At 44.6% G+C, this 23,911-nt stretch overlaps 1 protein-coding gene across 2 annotated transcripts in view; it reads right to left on the bottom strand.

The window, feature by feature from the left end:
- Nucleotides 1-11,384, bottom strand: part of HS6ST1 (heparan sulfate 6-O-sulfotransferase 1) — a 271,992-nt gene extending 260,608 nt beyond the window's left edge. The window contains exon 1 of one of the 2 annotated variants that reach the window (XM_043491788.1): nucleotides 10,521-11,384. In XM_043491788.1, the coding sequence (XP_043347723.1) occupies nucleotides 10,521-11,038 (518 nt within the window). In that variant the 5' untranslated portion in view covers nucleotides 11,039-11,384. The remainder of the gene's footprint in view (nucleotides 1-10,520) is intronic. The other variant, XM_038416994.2, reaches the window with a different exon arrangement.
- Nucleotides 11,385-23,911: the final 12,527 nt, after the last annotated feature.

Raw genomic sequence — 23,911 nt, 5'->3', positions numbered from 1 at the left:
ACTTTGAAACAAGTAACCGCCCATGGGAAAATGGAAGGAGAGACAAACAACAGCCCTGATTCTGCAAGCGATTGAAGCCAATGGCCTGATGATGCCACTCCACAAGCACCATGGTGCCCATTAAAGGTAATCCAACAGCAAAATGGGTAGCAGGCAGGCAAACACACCAAACACGATGGATAGGACACAGTAAACCAGTGGTTTTCAAACTGCAGGTCGCAGTACCAGGTCGCAGAATGTAAGGCACTGGGTCGTGGCAGCTCTGGTTAGCACTGCCAGCCGGGCTGTTAAAAGTCCTTTTGGTGGTGATGCCCAACTAAGGCAGACTAGTCCCTACCTGTTCTGACACCGCATTGCGCCCTGGAAGCGGCCAGCAGCAGGTCCGGCTCATTGGCGGGGGGCCACGGGGCTCCGCACACTGCCCCCGCCCCGAACACCGGCTCCGCACTCCCATTGGCCAGAAACCCGCTCCTGAACCCCCATCCCCAGCTCCACCCCAGAGCCTGCACTTCCAGTCCAGAGCCCTGACCGCCTCCCACAACCCAACCCTCTGTCCCAGCCCTGAGCCCCTCCCACACGCCAAACCCCTCATCCCCAGCTCCCGTTGGGTCGTGGGGATCAACAATTTTCTTCAACTGGGTTGCCAGAAAAAAAAAAAAAGTTTGAAAACCACTGCACTAACTAAAAACGAATCATATAAGCCTACCTGAACTTGAACCAGCTATTTCTTTTTTATGCATCAATCCACAGCTGAACAGTCAAACTGCTTCCAGGCAAAAACAGCTGTCATACCACAACCACACAACTATTGACTAATATCCATCTCAAACCTCCGTGTAAGCTCAAAAGGTTGTTTCTCTCACCAACAAAAGTTGGTCCAATAAAAGACATTACCTCCCCCACCTTGTCTCTCTAATATCACAAACCTAGTCACAGTTGTGAACAAATGTATTAGAAACAGATTAACAAGCCATCATCCATGACCATGTGCGGCAGCAGCCATAAACAAGGTTCAGATAGGGCAAGCGGTCAGCAGATGGGGATATCATAGAAAGCGAAGTGATCAAAGCGATAAGTCACACTCGCAGACACAACACAAAACTATGTTCTTTTAGAAGACTGGGTCTCCACTCAGCTTTGTTCGGCTACAAACATCCTTCCAGAGCGAATCGCAGAAATCCTGCATCACAATGCGTGTGCCAGCAAAGGCTTTAAGCTGTCTCCAGTGCACTTGTACAGAGCTTGCAAGTTCACTAAGAGCCCACTTCTGCAAGTCAGTGGAAGTTTCACAAGAAAAGGTCTCCAGTCTCTCCCTAGTTTGGGGTGGAGGTGATTGGATTGCTCAAAAAGAGAGAGAGAGAGAGAGAGTCACAAGAACCTCTAGGTTACAAGGGGAGATTCCTCCAGCAGTGCTTTCCTAAAGAGAAGAACGAAGGTAATTACCAATGAAACAAAAATCCTTCATTCCTCCCCTTCAGGGAGAGACTGCTCGGTCATGTCAGGTAAGTGCGCAGCTGCTTTATCAGGCCTTTGTCACTTTGGGCGCATGCACTTTAATAAAAGGTTAACTTAAAGCCACTGCAAAGCTTCTTAGTCACAGATCCCCCACACAAGCATGCATAGACAGATCTGAAGCTAGTATTGATCAGGGCCGCACTAGCTTGCAATAGGTATGCGTGCATCATTTTCGGTGGTAGTATATATTGCAGGATTTGTCACTCCACTTTCCTTAGGTCTAACCACTCCCAGTCAGGGACATTCCAATATGACATTACACTGAGTGGACCAGGATGTCCTACCTAGGGCTCTCTGTGGAATGAAAGTGATTAATTATGGAAATTTTGCATGCACTTGTGGTGTGACAATTATAAGTAACATAAGGTCCACTATACAGGAACAGTCTCTTTACATTTGCATTACTTTTCAAACATGCAATACACACCACTGAGCAGTCAACAAGATTCAAATTTTAAAATCTTTTAGCAAAAGTCTTTATCTCTGAAATGTTCTCTTTTTCATGTTAAAAGATTTGTGATTGCCCGGTGTCTTATTTCTAATATCACATGTCTACAGGTTGTACCCCTTGCTGGCTTTGAAAGGGTCGGGGCAGAATCGAAGTGAGGATAAACTAACAAAGACGACCTGTGGATATGTAATGGGGGGGGGGAAATCATAGTTCTTACACAAGTTTAATTAAAAGGACTAAACCAATGCAGTGTTTCAAAATCAGATTAACCCAAGTGGACAGTAAAGCAGGGACAAACCTAGGGAGTCATCTTTCCCACTTTGTCAGCAAAGACCAGACATTCCAATAATAATTAAGCCTGATGTATGACATTAGAAGGGCCCTAGCTGACTCAGGTGAACAGAGCACCTTAATTCTCAGACAGCAGTTTTGTTTTTGTTTTTTTAATTAGCCAAAACCTTGACCTCAATGACTAACCTAATTCAATGATTTACAATCCACCAAGCTAAAACAGTCTCAGCTGTGGAGAACTGACCATATTTAAGATCCATCTGTCTTGGCTAGGGTAACCATATTTCCCAAAGGGGACATGGGACACCCCCAGTCACTTTCCCAAGCCCCACCACCACACACAAAGCTGTTGCCCGGTTGCTGGAACCCTGTGCCATCCCCCACATGCTGAAACGCTGCCTCCTTCACCAACCCTATTTCTCCCTCCCCCCTGTGCAGGGCTAGCATCTCCATTCACCCCCCCCTGCACATTCCTCCACACCCCACTTTTCTGACAAAAGCGGGCATTTGTCCCATTTGTTCTTGCCAACTGATCAACTCGGCAAGAGCAAACGGGACAAATGCCCAGTTTTGCCAAAAAGTCAGGATGGCTGGGACAGGGCTTAAAAAGGGGACCGTGTCTGCCAAAACAAGACATGTGGTCACCCTACTCTTGGCTGCAGAAATCAGGGCAACTGGATGCAACATGTAGGGGGTTCCATATCTGGCCAACTGGCTGTAACATACCTGGACAGCAAAGGAATTCAGTTTCCCACATTCCAAAGGCCTTTCTCTCCTCTCACTTTCAATAGTTTTACCCTGTTACCATTCAACTGCCTTCAGCAGAATTACTCCAGAGCCACACTGGTGTAGCCTACATGTGAACAATGCCCCTAGCTCTCTGCATACACACATCCAATATGAAACTGCGAAAGTTCACACTTCAGAAAAATCAAACTGGCAAAAACCCTCCATATTGCTGGGCTCTGTGAATTGTTTCTTTTAATAAAAAAAAATAAAAACCTGCACAAAACAAACACTGTAAACAGCTTGCCCGAGAGACTCCAGAATCCAGGCAAATGGATTTGCTTAACTATGGGTGTTACCGAAAACCTACAATAGACATCTGGGATTTTGCATTTTAACGTTTATATGGTATTTTATTGTTTGTAAAGAATTCAAATCCAGATGAGGGTGGGGAGGGGTTTTCTTTTTTTGTATTTGTGATCAGAAAAAAAGTTTGTCAATTTCTTGAGCATAGTGTGAAATGTAGATTAAGAGCTCAGCAGGTGAACTTCTGTGACAGATTTGCATATAAACGCATACACAAAGCCAAGATCAAGTTAGCCTCTTGAGGAGGCTCATTAAAAAAGAAAATAAAAGAAGCAATCCACACAGTGTTTGAAACAGAAATTAAATAGGGGTGGAGAGCAATACAGTGCCAGTATTCTGCCAAATATGCAGCCTATCCTAAAGCAACTAGAAGCTTGAGCTGAATGGATATTTAAAGCTGCTACATGCCTTATAAACCATCTCCATGTGAACAATGAATCTTCAGGAAAATAACCAGTTTACATGCTCTTGTTTTGAAACAAAGAAGAATGAACCAGTAAGGATAGCTATAAAGATTGTTTTCCGTGAGGAGATGTGGGGAGAATAAGGGAATGGATCTCCCTTAGCTTAAATTTATTCATGTCCTTATTGTTCCCACAGAACACAAATAAAAAGGGGAGGCAACAGGCTCACATGTGAAGTGCCCTACAAGAAGATCTTGAGAACTTCTAACTCTTCACAGTCCTTGGCACAGAGGGTGATTGGTGTTTCACTCTGCCTGTTGCACTCAGTGCCATTAGGGCAGTGGTCCCCAAAACTGTGGGAGACGCCTCCCAAGGGGGGCATAGAGGAACATCTGGTGGGGCACATGGGGGCGGGAGGGCAGGTCAGCCCCCAAAGAGAGTGCGGACAGAATGTCACCCAGCTCCACTCTTCCCCAACACAACTCCACCCCCTGCTCTGCCCCTAGCCCAGCCCTGCCATCATTCCCTTTCCACCCCAAGGCCAGCTCTGCCTCTGCCCCCCAGCTCCTCTGCTGAGCCAACTGTTCAGTAATGGAGGGGGGGAGGGAAAGACAAGGACAGATTCCATTACTGGTAAGCGGGGTGTGACAGAAAAAGTTTGGGCACCACTGCATTAGGGGCTCATCCAAGAATCTTTCCATTCACTTCAAGGGCTTTAGATCAGTGGTTTTCAACCTTTTTTTTCCCCACTTGCAGACCCTAAAATAAATTTCAAATGGAGGTGCGAACCCCTTTGGAAATCTTTTACATAGTCTGTAGACCCCCAGCGGTCCGCGGACCACAGGTTGAAAACTACTGATTTAGATCAAGTCCTGAGTGGAGAAAGTCAAAGTAAGACTGGCTTACTTTGCACATTCTATTAATAGTGACAATTAGGCTAAAGAACTGAGTTGATGCAAAATATAACAGTGTGAAGATTTTAAAAAGCAACTCAAGATTTTGGGCATCTCAATTTTAGATGCTTAACTTGAGATAAATTAAAGATTGTAGATAATGTACACTTTTGGTTCACAATGGAGCTCACTTTAGTTCCAAATGTTACAAGCACAGAAGAAAGAAGTCAATCTATTCCTTTTATTGCATGTGAACAAAACATTTACTTCAAGAAATGCTTGCCCAAAAATCATTTACAAGTGTCTTTTATATACAAAGCATGGTAAACAATCACTCAAAGACAACAAAACAGCATAAACTTTAAGCGCGCTGACCGACTGGAGCTAAAAATGTCTGTCTCTTATTTACCATATCAATGCAAAAAAAAAAAAAAAAAAAAAAAACCAAACCAAAACAAAAACCCAGGAATTTGCAGTCTTTGGACATTCTAGCACTCCCCATCGTTAAGGCCAGCTCAGAGCAGCAGAACAATAAAAAGAGCCAAGTGCATTGTAAATTTATGTACCATGCCTAGGTTATGGAATGCAATGCAATAGGGCACTACACAGTGATAAAGCTGCATTCCTTTCAAAGTTAACAGCTTTTAGTTCATGATTTGTATATGTGGGCATTTCTGAATGACCTTCAAGCTTTCCAAGACCTACTGGAATGCACAATGTTAGACAGATTTTTAATCAGATGATAACCGTTGTGTTTTGGGCAACAAACATCGCTTTTGCACTCTAACGCTGATGCAATAGCTGGAAAGAGCAACGTTGTCAAACTTCACTGTACAGGCCCAGATTAACTCTCCACTGGGCCCGGGGGCTCTTAGATTTTGTGGGTCCCCTGGGGGTTTCGAGTGGGTTTAGGAGTGGGGTGCAGGAGAGGGTGCAGCTCTATCTGGAGGGGTGGGCTCTGAGGTGGAGACAGGGATGGGACAGGGGGTTGGGATGCTCGGGGACCGGTGTCTGGCCCACAGCATGGAGATTTGCCGTGGGCCGGATGGAAAGAAGCAGTGGGCCGCATCAAGCCTGCAGGGCCCCCTCTTAGCTTGAGGCCCCAGGCTGCAGCCCCTAAAGCCCCTGCATTATATTCAGTATGTACAGTGACGGGGCTGGATTAAAGGAAGGAATGAATGTTCTAAAAGGTGAATTTCATGTCTGCACTGCAGAAGAGCTGTAAAAGTAACTTTAAAATTCTGAAGTCTTACTGCGTTCAAGCAGACCCAGATGGTTCTGTCTTGAGCTTGTTCAAGTGAGAATTTCGTAGTCAAATCCTATTTCAACACTAGCCTCTCTCAAATGCACAGGTCACATAAAAAACAAGCTACTGTTTTGATGGCCAAGATACATTATTCAGAGCAGAGAAATGAAGTGATAGGATTGCTAGCGTACTGGAAATAATGCAAGAAGGTATCCTTTCTCATCTGAACAAATGAAATTCACTACATCACTGATTTTAAACAAACATCTCTCATTTATGAATTCTGATTTAATTACAAGACAGAGAAATATTATCTTTTTTGAAGATGTCTTACGAACACAATGAACTATACTTCATTACAATAGAGCACTGCGCTAGGACAATATTACAAAGTCAACTGGTAGCTGTTTATTGTACCAAAATCATCCCCGGTTCAAAATTAATGAAAGGCCAAGCACAGTGTGTATAAACAAACCAAGATTACTATAATCAGATTACTTAACCCTCCACATCATAGCCCCAACATTTCTGAAAATCAAGTCCTAATCCAACTTAATCTGTGGGGTAACAGAAACAAAGAGACCACAACCAGAATTAGAATAACCTCAGGTGGTGGATTTAGAGTTAGTGGGGCCCTGTGTGCAGCTTCTTTTTCGGGGGGTGGGGGCCCTCCTCAGGACCCAGCCAAGAAAAAGAACATTCTTTTTTTCTTCATCCTCCTCCTAAAAGTAATGGGAAGTAAATGAAAATAAAGTAAGGTACCTTGATGGGGCAGGGGGTTGGGGTGTGGGAGCGGGTGCAGCAGTCGGGGCTCTGGGCTGGGGCAGGGGGTTGTGTGTGAGAGGGAAGCAGCATTTACCTTGGGTGGCGTGGCTCCCAAAGCAACCAGCGCACACCCCCCTCTGGCAGCAGCTCCTACGCAGAGGGTGCAGTGGGGGCAAGGGGTCTCCATGCACCACTGACTGCAGGCACTGCCCCCGGAGCTCCCATTGTCCACAGTTCCCAGCCAATGAAAGCTGTGGAGTCGGCACTCATGGCGGGGGCAACTCATGGAGAAACACCCCCTCCCCAGTGGCCGCAGGGACATGCCAGCTGCTTCCAGGAACGGCGTGGAGGGAGGGAGGAAGGGAGGCATAGCGGGCAAGGAGCCGCCTTAGCCCTGCTGCTGGCACGTCTCTGCGCACCCCTTGGGGGGGAGAGGGGCATCAGGTCTCCATGCACTGCCCGGGGCAGAAGCAACGCACAGAGCCTCCTCCCCCCTGTGCCAGGGGTGCACAGAAACATGCCAGCACCCGGACACTTCCAGGAGTGGCGTGGGACCACCAGCCACAGCATGCAGGCAGCCTGCCTGCCTGCGCCCTCCTGTGCCGCCAGCCGGGGACTCGGGGGCAGGTTGTCAGATGAGATTTGTCCTGCATTTTGGGGGGGCCCCCCGTCATTGGGGGTCCCATGCCACTACACAGTTTGTTTCATGATAAATCCACTCCTGGATACACCAGGGGACTAGATTATTTTTTCAATATATTTTGAGCAAGGATAGTTTAAAAAGCATCAAATGCCCTAAATCTTAAAAAAAAAAACAAACAAAAAAAAAAAAAACGCTAGAGAAAACGACTTCATTCAAAAATTATTGAAAAGGTGCAATACTTAGTAGCTGGTTCTGAAGTGCCTACAAAATACACTGAGAATTCTTCCACAGAATCCATTCTCCAAAGTGGAACATTTTCCGTAAGAACTAATTATTAAGCCTTTAAGGTTAAAGGTAACTGAGCAACCATGTAATAAGACCCTTACTATATGTTCACAATCTGGAGTTTCATTACAACAGCATTATGCTGTTCTGTATTAACTGTATGAAAAAGCAAGAAGGTAGAATAGGTTTAAGTACAACTGAGGCTCCTGAGCAGATAGGTGTCTGGATCGATCCATAAATCTGTCTTTATGGCAGATTACCAGTTTGCTAGCTGGGTGCCAGGGTTCACAGACCAGGTTTTTACCAGATTTGAACTTTGAGCAGTTTTCATTTCAGCACTTCACTAAACCACATCAGCAACAGGACAGGTGAAAGGTATTTTGTTTATAAATGTTTACAAGTGCCTTAAAAATAAAAGATCACAAGGAAAACCTGAGAGGACTCAATCCCTCTGCCTACATGCCCTGATTTGCCGCTCCCAGGTCAGCCAGCATGACAGTGACTCAAGTATAGAACTAGGATGACTAACACTGAAACTGACTGAGATCCGTTGAAAGGAACAGTAATCATAACAGAGGCAATAAAAACACACTAATAACTGCATACTCCGAGGACAAGACCAACTAAAATGGTTTAAAAATGCAGAAGAAAGAAGAACAGCGATGCTAAAACACAGACTTGCTCTAAGGCTGCCGTTCACTAAAGGGATTATTACGTATGCTATTAGAGACATATATACAGCACACGGCATTAACAAATGATTGCATGAAGTGTTGCATAGCTCTGAGAATTAAACTTACAGAAAAATTATACAAGGGATAGTAATAACAGCAGTGATTTACATTCAATGAAGAGATTGTGCATGGTATTTCCAATGATAGGGATCAGCTAAAAAACTACCAGATCTCTTCGACTCAAAGACATAGAAATATGTTAAATTAGGGAAGCAGGAATAAGAACAATTGGAGATGCTTTTAAACAATTTAAATTTACATAGATTATTATAAAATTATCATCTTGAGAGCAAGTTAAGACTGGGGCAGTGGAATGAAAGATACAAGAGGACAGGAATGCAATGGGATTTGGTGTCCATGTGACAGGGGCTGGGGTCGGATCGGGCGTGTGCAAGGATGAAATTTTGACCAAGTTGTCTTGCCTGGGATTTTGGGGTGATGCTCTCTCTCTTGTCCAAGTGGAAGACAGAGAGATAAAGGGATGTAGGTTGAGGTTTGCAGGAGAAATGTACTGCTTCAAAAGCCTTAGCTGAAAACACCACGCACTGTGCAAGGAAAAGGATAGGAACTGAAAGGGGGATAGAGTGGGTGTAGGGGTATTCAAAGTGGAATATGGGGGTGACTGTGCGCGTACATGCAGGAAGGGGGGTTAAGTGTGCAGGGGATTGGTGATCTTGCATCTCTCTTGCCTGCGATTGAGGGTGTACGGGTTTAGCTGGGGTATAGGAGGATCAGGGATGCACAGAGTAGGGTAGGCATATAGGCTACACTGGCAAGAATAAGGCTGAGCTGAGGAGTGGAGGGTGCACAAGATGGGATATGGGGGTGCAGAGAGGAGGTTCAAAGAATGCAATGGGGTGAGCTAGAGTGCAAAGAAGAGGTGCGGTACCTTAACAATGTTGGCAGAGGGGGTGCCTGGGCTAGGGGTGCAGAGGGCAGGTGCAGTTTATGTCATGGTGAGGGGCTGTGGGTGCAGATGGATGCATGCTGTGGGGGTACAGAGGGCAGGTGGTCTGAGCTGGGGGAGACGATGCAGTGCATGCCATGGATGTGGCAGAGAAGGTGTCTGGGTTGAGGGTGCAGAGGAGAGTGCAGTGCATGCGGTGGGGTGCACAGGTGGGTGGCCAGGCTGGGGTGCAGAGGACAGGGGTATGCATGCAGTAGGATGAGCTGAGGATGCAGACAGGAGTAGTGTATGCAATGGGGTAGGCTGGAGATGTGCATAGGGAAGTGCAGTGAATGCCATGGGCAGGGCTGGGGGTGCCTACAGAAGTGAAGTGAAGTGTATGCTCTGGGGGTACAAAAGACGGTGCCTGATCTGGGGGTAGAGAGAGGGGTGCAGCACATAAAGAAGGGGTGCCTGGGCTGGGGGTGAAATGCACACTGTGGAGGTGCAGAGAAGGTGGCTGGTGGTGCAGAGTACAGTGCCCTGAGTGAGCATGCAAAGGGGGGTGTAGTGAGGGATGCCCAGGTTGGGGGTAGAGAGAAGTCCAGCGCATGCATGGGAATGCCTGGCAGGAGATGCAGTGCACACTATGCTGGTGCAGATGAGGTGCCCAGGCTCAGGGTGCAGAGAAATGCAGTGGAAATGAAGAGAGAGGTGCCAAGGGGGGTGCAGTGCATGCTGTGGAGGTGAAGAGGGGGTGCTGAGGGTGCAAAAGAGTGCAGTGCATGCTGTGGATGCAGAGAGGAGTACAGTCCAAGCCGAGGGGGTTCCCAGGCTGGGGGTGCAGAGGAGATTCCAAGGGGGATGCAATGCATGCTGTGAGTGTGGGGAGGGGGCATTCCCATGCTGGGGGTGCAGTGCATGCTGCGGGCTGGGCATGCAGAGAGGGATGGAGATGGAAATAAGCTGCACACTGTGAAGGTGCAGAGGGGCATTCCCGGGCTGGGGATCTAGGCGAGCGTAGTGCATGTCCGCAGGCAGGGCTGGGGGTGCAGAGAGTACAGCGCACACCGTGAGGGTGCAGGGAGGGGTTCCCATGCTGGGGATGCAAGGCATGCCCTCGGGCTGGGCTGGGGGTACAGAGGGGAGTACAGTGCTCACCGTGAGTGTGCAGAGGAGAGTTCCCGGGCTGGCGGCGCAGCGCTCACCGTGAGGCGGCCGGGGGGTGGGGGGGGGTGGGATGGGGGGCAAGCGGGGGTTTCCCGTGCACGGGATGCAAGGCGTGCCCTCGGGCTGGGCTAGGGGTGCCGCTCACCTGGGGGTTTTGAGCGCGGCGCTCTCCCTCTTGTCCAGCACGCCGGGCACGCAACTGGTGAGCTCGGTCCAGTCGGCGTGCAGCCCGCAGCTCCAGCCGGTGGAGAAGCGCGAGAAGAGCCAGGTCTCCCGGCGGTTGGGCCGGTAGCAGGTGCACTTCTTCTGCCCGGGCCGGCAGTCGCAGGGTACCTCGAGCCGCACGTTCTGCACCAGGTGGCGGCCGAAGGTGGTGCCGCCCGTCTTCTGGATGTGCAGGAAGACGATCACGTCCTCGCCCTTCATGTCGAAGGCGAGCGCCCGCTCCAGCGCCCGCAGCGGGAAGTAGTACTTCTTGACATAGTGCGGGTCCGGCGTGGGGAAGAGGTCCAGCTCCTCGGCCGGGGCGCGGCCGCTGGGCGCCCCCAGGCTCAGCCCCGGCCCCACGTACTGGTACAGGATGAGCATGAAGCACACCGAGCCGGCCACGATCAGCAAGAACTTGCTGGTCCTTTCAACCATGCTCCTGCCAGCGCGCCGCATGTGTCACCATCTCCCGGGGGTGGGCACGGTCCGGTCCCGTCCCCCCGCAGCGGCTGGCAGCCGGGGCAAGCCCGTCCCCCCTCCTCCGGCGAGCGGTCCCGGGGCGCTGCGGTGCGGGGCACAGCGAGCGCCCGGCGGGTACCAGCCCCCTCCCCGCTCGGTGTCTTCTCGGCCCGGGACTGGCTCGAGCCCTTCCTGCCTCTAGCGCGAGCCCACCATGATCGGAGCCCAGCATGCACAGCGCCGGCGCCGCTCGCTCCGCTCCGCTCTCCGCGGCAGGCTCGCGCCCACAGCAGCAGCGTGAGGCAGAGAGAGACAGCAAAGCCCCGCAGCCCTTTCAGCTCTCAGGTTGCAAGCACCCGCCCGCAGCCTTTTTCCCCCCCCCCTCCCCCTTCCCACACACAGCCGTCGGCTCCGCTTGTGGAGCTCTCCGGGCGCCCAGACTTTTACAGTTCTCCTCAGGGAGCCGCAGGACGGACCCCTTTGCCCCCGCCCCACCGAGGCCAGAGCTGCTAAGCTGTGGCCATTTAAATAAGGGAGATTTCAAAGGCAGGAGGGAAAACTGGGGGGAGGCCGTCAAGGTCTCGCGGAAGCACTCTGCAATGCAAGCATGCCTGCAGGGAGAGCCTTTGTAAGCACCTGCAATGAGAGGGCTTTGGCACAGCTGAGTTGCTATGTTTCTCCTCCCTTTTCGACACACAATGACACGGGCGCTGCTGGAACCGGGGTGCCCTGGCTTAAAGTGGATCCAGCATACACAGGGATTGCAGTTTGGGTCAGTGGCTCCCAGCACCTCCGCAAAATCATTAGCACCGAAGGGCATTTGCATGAAAACGGAGTGGTGCTCTCCGGATCGGTCTGCCCCTTGTTCCGATGTCGCACAACTGGGTGCCGCAGACTTTATTCTGATGTCTCAATGAGGCTTCTGATGGCTGTGGGTGGGAAAGAAAGAGCAAGCATGTGTGATAAACTTTATGGGGGGGGGGGAGGGGGAGATGTTTTCATTTGTTAGCCCTGTAATTTTTTTCAAAAGGCAACAGGTGGTTGGCCTAAAAGCAAAGTCCGTGGATGTGTGTATCGACGGAAAAGCATTTGTAATTAGAGTGCTTTTGCAGTTATCAGCAAAGACGCCTGCTCAAAATGAACCCTGCCAGGGAATCCAGTTACAACATAATAGTTCCCAGCATGGTTAAAAAATAGTCAGGGGACCTAGGAATGGCTATGCTGGATCAATCATAGCCCACCTAGTGCATTATTCTGTATATTGACAGGTTGCAGAGTAGCAGCCGTGTTAGTCTGTGTTCGCAAAACGAAAAGGAGGACTTGGGGCACCTTAGACACTAACGCATTTATTAGAGCATAAGCTTTCGTGAGCTACAGCTCACTTCATCGGATGCATTTGGTGGAAAACCGCAAATGCATCCGATGAAGTGAGCTGTAGCTCACGAAAGCTTATGCTCTAATAAATGTGTTAGTCTCTAAGGTGCCACAAGTCCTCCTATTCTGTATATGACAGTGGTCCGCACTACATGCTCAAGAGGAAGTTGCAGGAAACTCCTCAATAAGCAAGTAATCTTCAGTGACTAAAGTAGGATTGTGTTTATAGCTAGGCAAATGCTTAAACACCTTAAACAGGGTCTAAGTGAATAAAATAAACACTGCTTGAAAACCTTGAGGAGTTCCTTCCCATACCAGAGGAAGGATGGTCTAGTGATTACGGTGTTTGCTTGGGAAACCCAGGTTTAATTACCTCCTGTGCCACAGACTTCCTGGATGACCTCAGGCAGGTCAGTTAGTATCTGCGTCTCAGTTTCCCATCTGTAAAATGAGGATGAAAGCACTTCCTCACCTCACAGGGGTGTTGTGTGAATAAATACATTGAAGATTGTAAGACACTTAGATACTAATGTGATGGGAATCATGTAAGTATCCAACCTAGGAATAGGTTATTCTCGATGCAGAGTCCCAGATACCAGAAAATGCCTCATTATATTTTATTTTCTGTAATTATGTCTATGCTCTATGTTTTCATGCATTTCCACTGGCCGTTTAATTTAACTATGTTCTGACTAAATTTCAAAGAGTCACTAGTTCTTTTCCTCCACCAAAAATAGACACCAAGTTTATATAAAGTGTAAAGAAATAAAATGTAGGTCACATCTTGCAAAGAGCTGGGTCCTATTTATAAGGGGTAAGGAGAAAATGAGATACAAGAGCTTAGCCTGAACAGTATTACCAATAAATCTGCTGGATTTTGAGATGACTGCATTACTCACTAGTTGCAGAGCCACAGTGAGTTATGTAGCTCTTCCCAAACAAGTAACAATAAAATCTTTATAGCACCCCACTGCTTCATATATTGTGTTTATGCCATTTATTTTGTTTGATAAATTCCTTTTAAAAGTCTGCTTCTGATTTTTCCCTTTTCATGTATGTTAGAAACTCCAGAAACAATTATGTCATTGTTATATGCAGTGTTTAGCAGCATCTGCAAATGTAGTATAAACTCAGTTTAAGGTCTGAAATTTATATTTTGATTTGGAAATATGGGCATTTATGTGATGGTTTATATAAGTGGTTGGAATATACGCTGTATCATAAAAACTACAAAGCAGTTCTTGGTATTGATGTTTGTCTCTGGTTGTATAAGACTATAACCAGTAGAAATAGCCCGTTGTGTTAATTCCAGTTACATGGGTTATTTATTGTTAATGACTTGATGGTAACTCCAAGACAGAGAATATTTTAAAATTTTTGTTTAGCTATGATAGATTCATGAAAAGTTGTAAAGGTGGAGATGTTCCATTAGATTCTATTACTGGTTTTTATTTGTGGTGAGCGTACCATATGTTATTTTGTGATAGAATACACTAAAATATAATTTAAAGAACATAAACCCAACCACAGAAGAAAATTCAGAGATATAGTTGAAAATCTTGTGTTTTCGGTACTATAGCACCTTTCATCCAGAAGGATTGCAGAATGGTGAACATACTGGAAGTATAAGGAATTATTGTACACTTCTGAAATGCATAAGAACATAAGACTAGCCATGATGGGTCAGACCAATGGTCTATCTAGCCCAGTGTCCTGCCTTCTGACAGTGGATGGAGTCAGATGCTTCAGAGGGAATGAATAGAACAAGGCAATTAACAAGTGATTTACTCCTGTCATCCAGTCCCAGCTTCTGGCAGTCAGAGGTTTAAGGACACCCAGAGCATAAGGTTGTGCCCCTGACCATTGATGGATAGCCATTGATGGATCTATTTTCCATGAACTTATCTGATTCTTTTTTGAACCCAGTCATACTTTTGGCCTTCACAACATCCTCATGAACAAGTTCCAGAGGTTGACTGTATGTTGTATAAAGAAGTACTTCCTTATGTTTGTTCTAAACCTGCTGCCTATTATTCATTGGGTGACCTCTGGTGCTTGTTATGTGTAGCAATAAATAACATATCCTTATTCACTTTCTCCACTCCATTCATGATTTTATAGACCTCTATCATAACACCCTGAGTTGTCTCTTTTCTAAGATGAACATTCACACTTTTTTAATCTCTCCTCATATGGAAGCTGTTCCATTCCCCTAATCATTTTTGTTGCCCTTCTCTGTACTTGTTCCAATTCTAATACATCTTTTTTGAGATAGGGCAATGCATGCAGTATTCAAGGTGCGGGTGTACCATGAATTTATATAGTGGCATTATGCTATTTTCTGTCTTATTATCCATTCCTTTCCTAATAGTTACTAACATTCTGTTCGCTTTTTTGACTGCCGCAGTGCCGCTGCACATTAAGTGGATGTTTTCAGAGAACTATTCACGATGACTTCAAGATCTCTTTCTTGAGAGGTAACAGCTAATTTAGACCCCATCATTTTGTATGTATAATTGGGATTATGTTTTCAATCAATGGGACAAGGTCGGTGAGGTAAAATCTCTTACTGGACCAACTTCTGTTGGCGAGAAGAATACCTGAAGAAGAGCTCTGCATGGCTTGAAAGCTTGTCTCTCTCACCAACAGAAGTTGGTCCAGTAAAAGATATTACCTCACCCACCTTGTCTCTCTAATATCCTGGGACCCACACTCAACTACACTTCATTGAAATCAAAGCGAGTTAGGCACTTAAATATCTTTGAGGGCCTGGGCCAAAACCCCCAACATCAATGGGAGTTTCCCCAAGCAAGGATCATATACTGGGTTAAATCTGCGGCACACTTGGCCAGCATTATATATTGGCTGGAGGGGAAAAAACACATAAAACCCACCACATCTTTGGATTCTGGGAGGTTAGATCTTGCACATGGGACCAATGTATATTTTTTTGTTTTAAAAAAAAATACAAAAACTCATAACTAGGACAGCATTGAACAGGCTAAGCAGCGGGCTAAACCGTTATCAGTTACAGTGTAAATCTGGAATATTTAATTATTTGTCACTCCTGATTTATGCCAGTGTAACAGAAGAATTTGGCCCAATCCATGCAAGCACAGAGATTGTGGCTGGGATTTTCAAAAGAACCCAGTTGATTTAGGAACAAAAATTCCATTGATTTTTCAATGAGACTTGAGTTCCTGAATCACAGTTGAAAGTCTATCCTTTTTTGTAGCTTTCCTCATATAAATCCATATTTGTGATAACCGACCTACTTAATCTGTTTTGGTAATTGTAATTATGTTATCGTTTGCCACAAACGCATTTAAGCCAGCAGCATGTATGTGACGGAGTATAAATCAAGTTGTAACAGGTACCAAAACTTCATGGTGTCAAGGCATACAGCACAAGAGAGCATGGTCTAAGCTGATAAAGCACAGGACTGAAATTAGGTGATCTGGATCACATGCATGGAGATCTTGCACAGTGCTTTGGATGAGTAAGGACTAAGCATTTTATTGAGTGTTATTTCCAGCTCTGTCCCCTGGGCACATCACCTCACCAAAATTAAGCCTCACAACATCCAAGTGGTATTCCATTTCACAGAAGGGAAACTGAGACACAGAGGTGACCTTTTTCAGAGTCTTTAACGGAGCATGTGGAACAGCAAACTAGAAGTGTTATTAGTATCTGTTGCTGACAAAAGAAAATGCTGATAAACTCTTCTGGCAAGATGTATTTATTCCTTATTTATCATAAGTGATCAAAATAAAATAAAAATAACTGACAAATACAGGAAAAACTCAAAATTGTATATTGTATCCTGAATCTTGCTACATTTGGTGTATTTATGCAAATTTCATGATTTTTGAATGCTGCAGGTTGGCAATACGGATATCTAGTCAATTTTACAAAATGCATTTTTTGCCCATTTTTTATGGGTTTAGTGGTTTTGCAAAATTTTTGCCCTTTAAAAAAAGTTTCCTCCCTATTGCTGCAAAAGAGACACGCAAACTGGGGGAAAAGTGGCTGACTGGACATGTAGTTTTACTGTAAAATCAAAGTGCTTTCATATGCACAAAGTGAACTGCAAGAGAAAAATGTTTTCTTCCCATGTCTTTCAGTTTGAGATTTTAGGTGTTACTTCTTATGACGAGCTATATTATATCATCAAATTCGACACAAGTACGAGGTCAATGGTCCTAAAGTAGGCAAGATTTTCAGACAGATGTAGGGTCTTAAAATTGATAGTTCCCCTTAAGTGTGATATGCTGTTGGTTTTCATCAGTAAGGAGATCGGGGGTTTCTCTTGACTAGGAAGAATGGTTGAGTTTAGATCAAGTGTTACCTAAGTTTGACTTAAACTCAACCATTTTAATTCCTCAGGATACACCAAGGAGGGTAAGCCTCATGAGTTATTCAGGATAAAAGACAGTGGTGGGGTCAAACAAGGAAGAGGAGAGATCTTTTTGCAGCTGACAGCAAGGAGTAATAAAATGTTCTCAAATGCAGTGGGAAAGCACTTAATCATTTCTTGCTGCTGGCTGCAAATTCTTAGTTGTTATTTTTAAAAAAGCAATTGCACGTTTTGCTTTTCCCACCAGAGAGGGTAAGGCTTTGCTGCAGAGTTAACTCAGGTGATCGGCACGTGACCTCAAGCATCCAGGTTGGCCTAGCGTGGGTGTGAGCGGCCACACTACAGAGTTATACTCAAGTGCAGCCATATTGGTAGTGCACCCATCCGTCTGAGGTGCTAGGACTTCTGGGGCCATATCCCATGGTTCTTAGCACTGCAGTAAGATGAGCCACTCTATGATTCTTTCCCAGTGAATTGTGGGGAAGTTTTGTCCTTCAGGGTACACAGAGGGTATTGTGGGAAGGCACTGGAGGACTGTTAGCCTGCATCCTTACTGCAAAATGGGTGAGTTACTGGCTTGACTGCAAGTAGCACTCAGACTTTAGCCTATGGCCCAGGACAGGCCAGCTAGCTTGGGTGTAAAGCCCCACTATACTCAAGTGAGAGGTTTTTGTGATGGAAGCTTAAGTGAACTCTGCAGTGAAGAAAAAGCCAAAGATGACAGCAGAATACAATGTACATCATTGCAATCCTACTAATCTGTCCTTGAGAAAACAGCAGTCAGACAGCAGCAGGAAATGTATGAACTATACCACATCACTCCCTGAAATGCACACTCCTCAGTGAGGAGTTAATTTCAAAGCTTAATTGGAATCATTTAAATATTAGCTTTAGTAAGCAGGGTATTCTGTACTTCTGCCACACAGAAGTTGCACCAAAATCAGTTAACTATTTAGCTGAGCCAGCGCAAAGTCATCTGTGAACATACATTTTGGTTTAAGACTGACTTGTTTCTGTTCTTAACAGACTTTAGCCAGAGCAGTTGAAGAGCATCCACAGCCTTTTGCACCAATTAATTATATTGATTTTAAATAATTTTAGTTAAACTGATGCAACTTTGTATTTTGACAAGTCCCAAAATATCTTCAGCATCAGGAATGGCACTTTTAAAAAAGTTCTTCTGCCCCCCATTTTGGGAAGGAGCTGTTTGTTTACCTGTTCTTCAGAGCAGAATTTTCTACCTAGGCTGGCAGGAGACTTTCTGCTTATTCATATTTGGAATTTTGTTTCTCAGTCCCTTCACCTAGTTAAGGAGGATGGGCTTATGACTCCTTTAATTGCTGCTACTATCTATGTAACTGTATTAACACCTGGCAAGGGAGTGGTACTGAGGCACAAGGCTTGGCATTCAGCAGCTAGCTTTGGAATGGCCCATGTCTAAGGCCCAGTTGACACAATTAACCTTGTTGTTCCCTGACCTTGTTACAGCTTGGTTCCATTTGTAGTGCAGACAACACTTGAGCCATGTCTGGAACCATGCTAAAGTCTACAAGGTTAGGCCAGCCCCATGGATAGGATGCAGCTATATTTTTAGGTTCTTGCCCTGAAACAGTTTCACAGGGCCACTAGGAAGTGCTGGGTGTGTCCTTGGTATCTTTTAAGCACTGCAAGTCTAGGCAGGATTCAATCAGAGGAAAACCACCTTAGTTAATCCCCCAGAGCATCCTGAAGATACAAATAAATCTATACACTTGCACAAAGTTCAGCTCACCAAAGCAGCATTTATGGACTTCTGTATAATGACATCATGCTGCAAAGCAGGAAAACCAAGATTATGGTCAGGACTCAGTCCTTTATTTCCCAGTTTTATAAGGGCCAGTCTACACTACAGTTATAACCAAGTCAGGGAACAGATAAAACATGGGTATCTCCCAAACCAGATATAACACTGATTTATTTTGTAGTATGATAACTGAGCTCTTGAAGCATACAAAAGACTACAGGTTTTAACATGGTCTGGGATTGTGATTGAAATATGTGGCGATCCTGAGGCAGTACCCCTTCTAGGGGAGGGGGGCCAGCTGTTCTTCATCCAAGCTCATGCATTGCAACAGCTGTGAGTCCATGCTGTCTGGGCTTGATGAAAAAGGACAGATCTGTGTGTCATCAGCATACTGCTGGCATCATCACCCATTTGTACATGAAGATTAAATAAGAGCAGTGAGAGAATTGCATTGTGCAGGACTCCTCCCCAAGTCTTCTTAGACACAGAGAAGCAGCTGCCTAATATGACAGAGCCATTAGAAAGGAACAAGTGTTATCATTTCTTCATAGTTCTGTAACATCTAGTTAGGACATAAAGGAGGGATCAGCAGTACCTCGTAACTGGTGGTATCATAAGTGGGTGAAGAATCTAAAATTATCAGTATAGTAATTTCACTTCTGTCCAGCCTCTGGAGGAAATCACTGCAGCTAGCATCATTTCCGTGCCTCGATCTGGTCTGCAGCCATTTAGTAGGTTCTAGAATGTCAAGAAATGTTGCTGGTGACAATTCACTACAAACTGCTTGGTAACCTTGCCTAGGAAGTGAGGTTAGAGGTGGGCGGTAGTCAAAGTTGCTGATATCAAGTGCAGTCTATGGCAGAGAGGAATCATTTCAAGTTTTGTAGGTGACTTGCAACTGAGGAAGTTCCTTTAATTGTGTTTGGAAGATGCCAATCTTTTAGAAGGATTATTGTCCTCTTTACTTCTGAAGCATAGGTTCATACAGAGTCCTTTTGCCAGCTGGTCAGATTCAGAAAGGGTCTTTTCCCACTGGTGACTCTAGTCTGCTACCTTCCTTTTCAGCTGTGTTTAGAGAATTCTGGTGACCCATGCAGGTGGTGAGGCTATAATGGCTATCTGGTACCAGGGGTGCTAATTGCTGTGTACAGTAGGTCTTAGCATTTTACCCAATCAACTCCTTGGTCCTGAGAGAAGAACTGGCTCAGGGCTTGCATGCTAAGGTAGATGCATTCACAGGATTTTGACTTGTACATCTGACTCTCTGAAATAAAAGCTAACTAGAAAAGCACTCGCCCTTGTTTGTGGCTTTTAATGGTAAGCTGAAAAGAGTGAACTGAGTGAGCAGAGGACCACTGGAGTCACAGGTTAAAGAACTACTCAAGAAGTCTTATCTTTATTTACCAAAAGATAGGAAAATATGTAATGAAATTAACCTGAAAGCAGTATAATAAACTTTGACTATATAAACAATTGCACATTACTAGGTGTGCAGCTAAACTGGATATCAGTACAGCTCAGATGCAATAAAGTCATGAAAATGCAGTAATTCACCTGAACTGTGCTAATATATCCAGTTTAACTGCAGTAACAATTGGCTAGTGCATCCCAGTTTAGGAAACCAGCAGCCTGCTGTAACATCTCTGCCTTTGTGTCCTGATCAGAGTCTCATTGTGAAACCTTTCAACAATGCATCCATTTTCCACCAAATGCATTTTCCACCAAATGCATCCGATGAATTGAGCTGTAGCTCACGAAAGCTTATGCTCTAATAAATTTGTTAGTCTCTAAGGTGCCACAAGTACTCCTTTTCTTTTTGCGAATACAGACTAACCCGGCGGCTACTCTGAAACCTTTCAACAATGCTCATTCTATAAGCATTTTAATATAGAGGCTGCAGCCTTGATATTTAAGAGCAGTTTAGAAACTTGAGTTATTTCAAGAATATATCCTGCTAACTTGGATTTAAAATATAGATGTTCCTATAAATGATAGATGCCTCAGAAATAAAATCTGCGTTTTGTATTTTTAGTATGACCCCTGAAAGTACCTCATGGAAAAAGACTGAAAAAACTCTGACTGCCAGCTTCCTCTTTGTAATAAAAACTGCTTGTCTGAGAAACAGAAGATCAATCTCAGAGGCTTCCTCAAACTTCAAAACGTGTGCAATGTTAGTTTAGGGTGTGTGGGGGCAGCACTGTCAATAGTAGCACAGATACACGTACAGCCCAGTTGACATTACGAAATTATGTGATTTTCCACACTTTGTTTTCTCATGGTGATTGTCAGCATCTTATCACAACATTCTTTATAAAAGATGTAAAATCAAAGCGTGAGAATCAAGAAAGTGACACTAGGGAAAAGGAATTTTAAGAGGATTGCAAGATCAAAATTAAAATCCTGATAATTTATAATTAACCCAAGACATCTACCTTAAAGGAGCCTTAAGAGTTTAGTTTAAAGCCACATGAGCACAGAAATTAAGAGGGAAGGCAGGAAATGCCAGCTGACTAGCTAACTTTGATTGGAATTCAAAAGGGAATGGGCGGAGAGAGAGACCAGTGAAGTGAGTTAAGGTTGTACCATTAGATTGCTTTTCAAAGTGCACTCCAAATTTGTTTGCTTTTGTGGGTTGTTTGAACCTTGCTATTATTTCAGTCTTGCTTTTTGAACTTTGCAACATAGTAACTGCCTAACCAGATCAGTCCAATGGCCTATCTAAATCCAATATCATGTCTCTGAGAGTGCCGAATAGTAGTTGTTTCAAATGAATGTGCAAGAAACCCCACAACGAACAGTTCTGCAATCCTCCCACATAAGGGTAAATTACATCCTCGCCCCAGGTAGTGGCTGGCTTCTAACTTAAGCATAAAATTTACAGCCCTCATACATGTTACCTGTTTTATGTAACTGTAGGCACTATCTATACTGTGCAAGTGGCTAATTCTTTTTTTTATATGTATGATGTTCTTGACATCAGTGATATCTTGTGGCATGGACTTACACCTCTTGCTTTTTTTAAAAAGTTCTAAAAATAATATAATATGTATTAGTGTCACACTATAGCTGTCACCTGAGACAGAGATTGAAGACTCATGAGAACAACGAGGAGAGGAGAGACAGAAAGAAGTCTTGAGTGCACTGTAAATATGAGAAATAGTGGGCTTTACTTTAAAACACCATAAAATATATTAATTTGACCTATGAACTTCCACTAACAAGTGAAAAATCATCCCCTTGTAAGCCTTAGTTTGACATGTATGAAAGCATCTGCCTAGAAAACCGAAGCTGCTGTCAAAACTGCACTGAATCCTGACCTCTACTGAGTTCCTATGGGCTGGGACACACTTTAACCCTTTGGTTCCACCCTCCTTTTGGCTTCATCCAGCCAACTGCATTCACTTTTCCCCTTCTTTGATGTTTTTTGTTATAGTAAGACACTTTCCCATCTTACTCTGCTAGCACATTAAGCTAACAAGTCAGTATTATAGATCACATACTATGGAGTCATTTCCCACTCCTTTCCCATTGGGAACTCACTGTGCAACCTTTTCTGAAGAACTGTATTCCTAGCACTAGATGGTGCTGCATAAAAATGTAAACAGTAGCCCCCCCTCCAAATTTCTGAAAACCCAGCCTGTCGTGTGGTGCAAAATGGAGCCCAACAATCACCAGCAAATAGCACTGACTTCTCCTGTTTTTAAAGGAAAACAATAGTACCCTGAAGTAAAAGGACCCAGGTTTATTTCCTCTTAACGTGGACAGCTAGGGAAAAATAAACTAGCTCTAGAGTTTTCACTTTGCGACTGAGGTAATCCAGTCTCCACTATCCCCTTTGAGACTTTAATTGTACAATAAAGGGCTTTAATACAACTAAAATCCTTTTTTACATTAATCCTTTAACAGGTCTGTCCCTTGAGTTTCTTCATTATTGGTAGCAATTTACTCCATTACAAATAAACTTCCTTACTTAGCTTGTAAATTCTTTAGGGAAAGGACAGCCTCTTTGTTCTCCCTTTGGTCAGTGTCCAGCACAGTGGGGTCCTGATCAATGATTGGGGGAGGAGGGGACATTCTAGATCCTGCTGCAATACAGGATATTAATCATCATTCATTTTCATATCAGTCAGATTTATGACTGAGTAACAGAACAAACAAGGGCCAGTAGTGCCATCGCTTACTGAGTCTCTGCTCCAGGATCTTTTCTCATTCACGTTATGGAGTATGTAGTTCTGGTCTGTATGCTAGACTTTTAAATTTGTCGTCTGTGGAGGCATAATAGTTTGTGAGGGGGAGTTGATGCACATGCAGTGCTCTCTACCACAGACGTAACTCTGTTTTGTTGTTTTCCTTCATCTAAAATTAAACAACTTTCAACTAAAAGAATGTGGTTGCCCTTGTATATGGGAAAGTGTTACAGGAGTTCTGGTAACACGGATGTTTTTACAAACACAAAAGTGGAAAAGGAAGTAAAGAAATTTCCTGCTTAAAATAAGAGAAAAGGTTAAATAGCCACTTATGGAATGTGTCCATTTGAATGGAAAATATGATAAATTTCAACTTAGGTTCATAGACTTGATCAGAATTTTCATACGATTGAAGCCAGTGGTAAGAGATCAGTTTTCCTACCTGCTTGAAATGGATATTTGCAGACCTGTGTTTTCCATAGGAACTAATCAAGCGGGAAAGCTAGGACTTGTGAGAGGTGCTTAAGATTCTATTATGCGCCAAACACAAACTTAGTTGAAAAGTACACTTCTAAGGAACTGAATGGAGAGGAGATAGAAAAATACCTTTGTTTCTACCTAGATGACTAATACTTTCCAGTTATCTGTTATTTTGGTAACTGGTTTCAAGAAGACTTTGGAGATGTCTAGGACAAGAATCCCTGAATTGAGAAAGACTGGTTAGTGCTGAAGTGACCCCAGAAGCTACTTGTGTTCAGGGCTACAAAGCTGCAGAAATATGGGATATGGTTTTAAACAGAAGCATTCTTCCTTCCAGGTGGAATTAGGGCTCATTTAAATGGGGTATTGATTGGAATAGCCATTGCAGAATTAGGTATGGTGGAATAGCTATTGTGGAATCCCTTAATCCATAATAGCTATGTCAGAATAGCCCTCAGATGGATGCTATTCCAGAATAATTAGTGCACTTCCAAAGCAGAATAGTTATTCTGGAATAAAATCAGTTTTATTCTGAAAACAGCTATGCAAGCCTAATTCCCAGACAGAATATCCATACAGGGCACTATTCAGAAATACCTCTTGCTATTCAGGTCAATTTCCCTGTGTAGACAAGCCCTTAGTTTATCTGGGGAATAGCAGAGGTGTAGAGTGGAAGCCACTTTTGGGAG

This window comes from Dermochelys coriacea, chromosome 9, assembly GCF_009764565.3.
Source record: "Dermochelys coriacea isolate rDerCor1 chromosome 9, rDerCor1.pri.v4, whole genome shotgun sequence".
NCBI classification, from domain to species: Eukaryota; Metazoa; Chordata; order Testudines; family Dermochelyidae; genus Dermochelys; species Dermochelys coriacea.
This window is presented reverse-complemented; position numbering and strand designations above follow the sequence as displayed.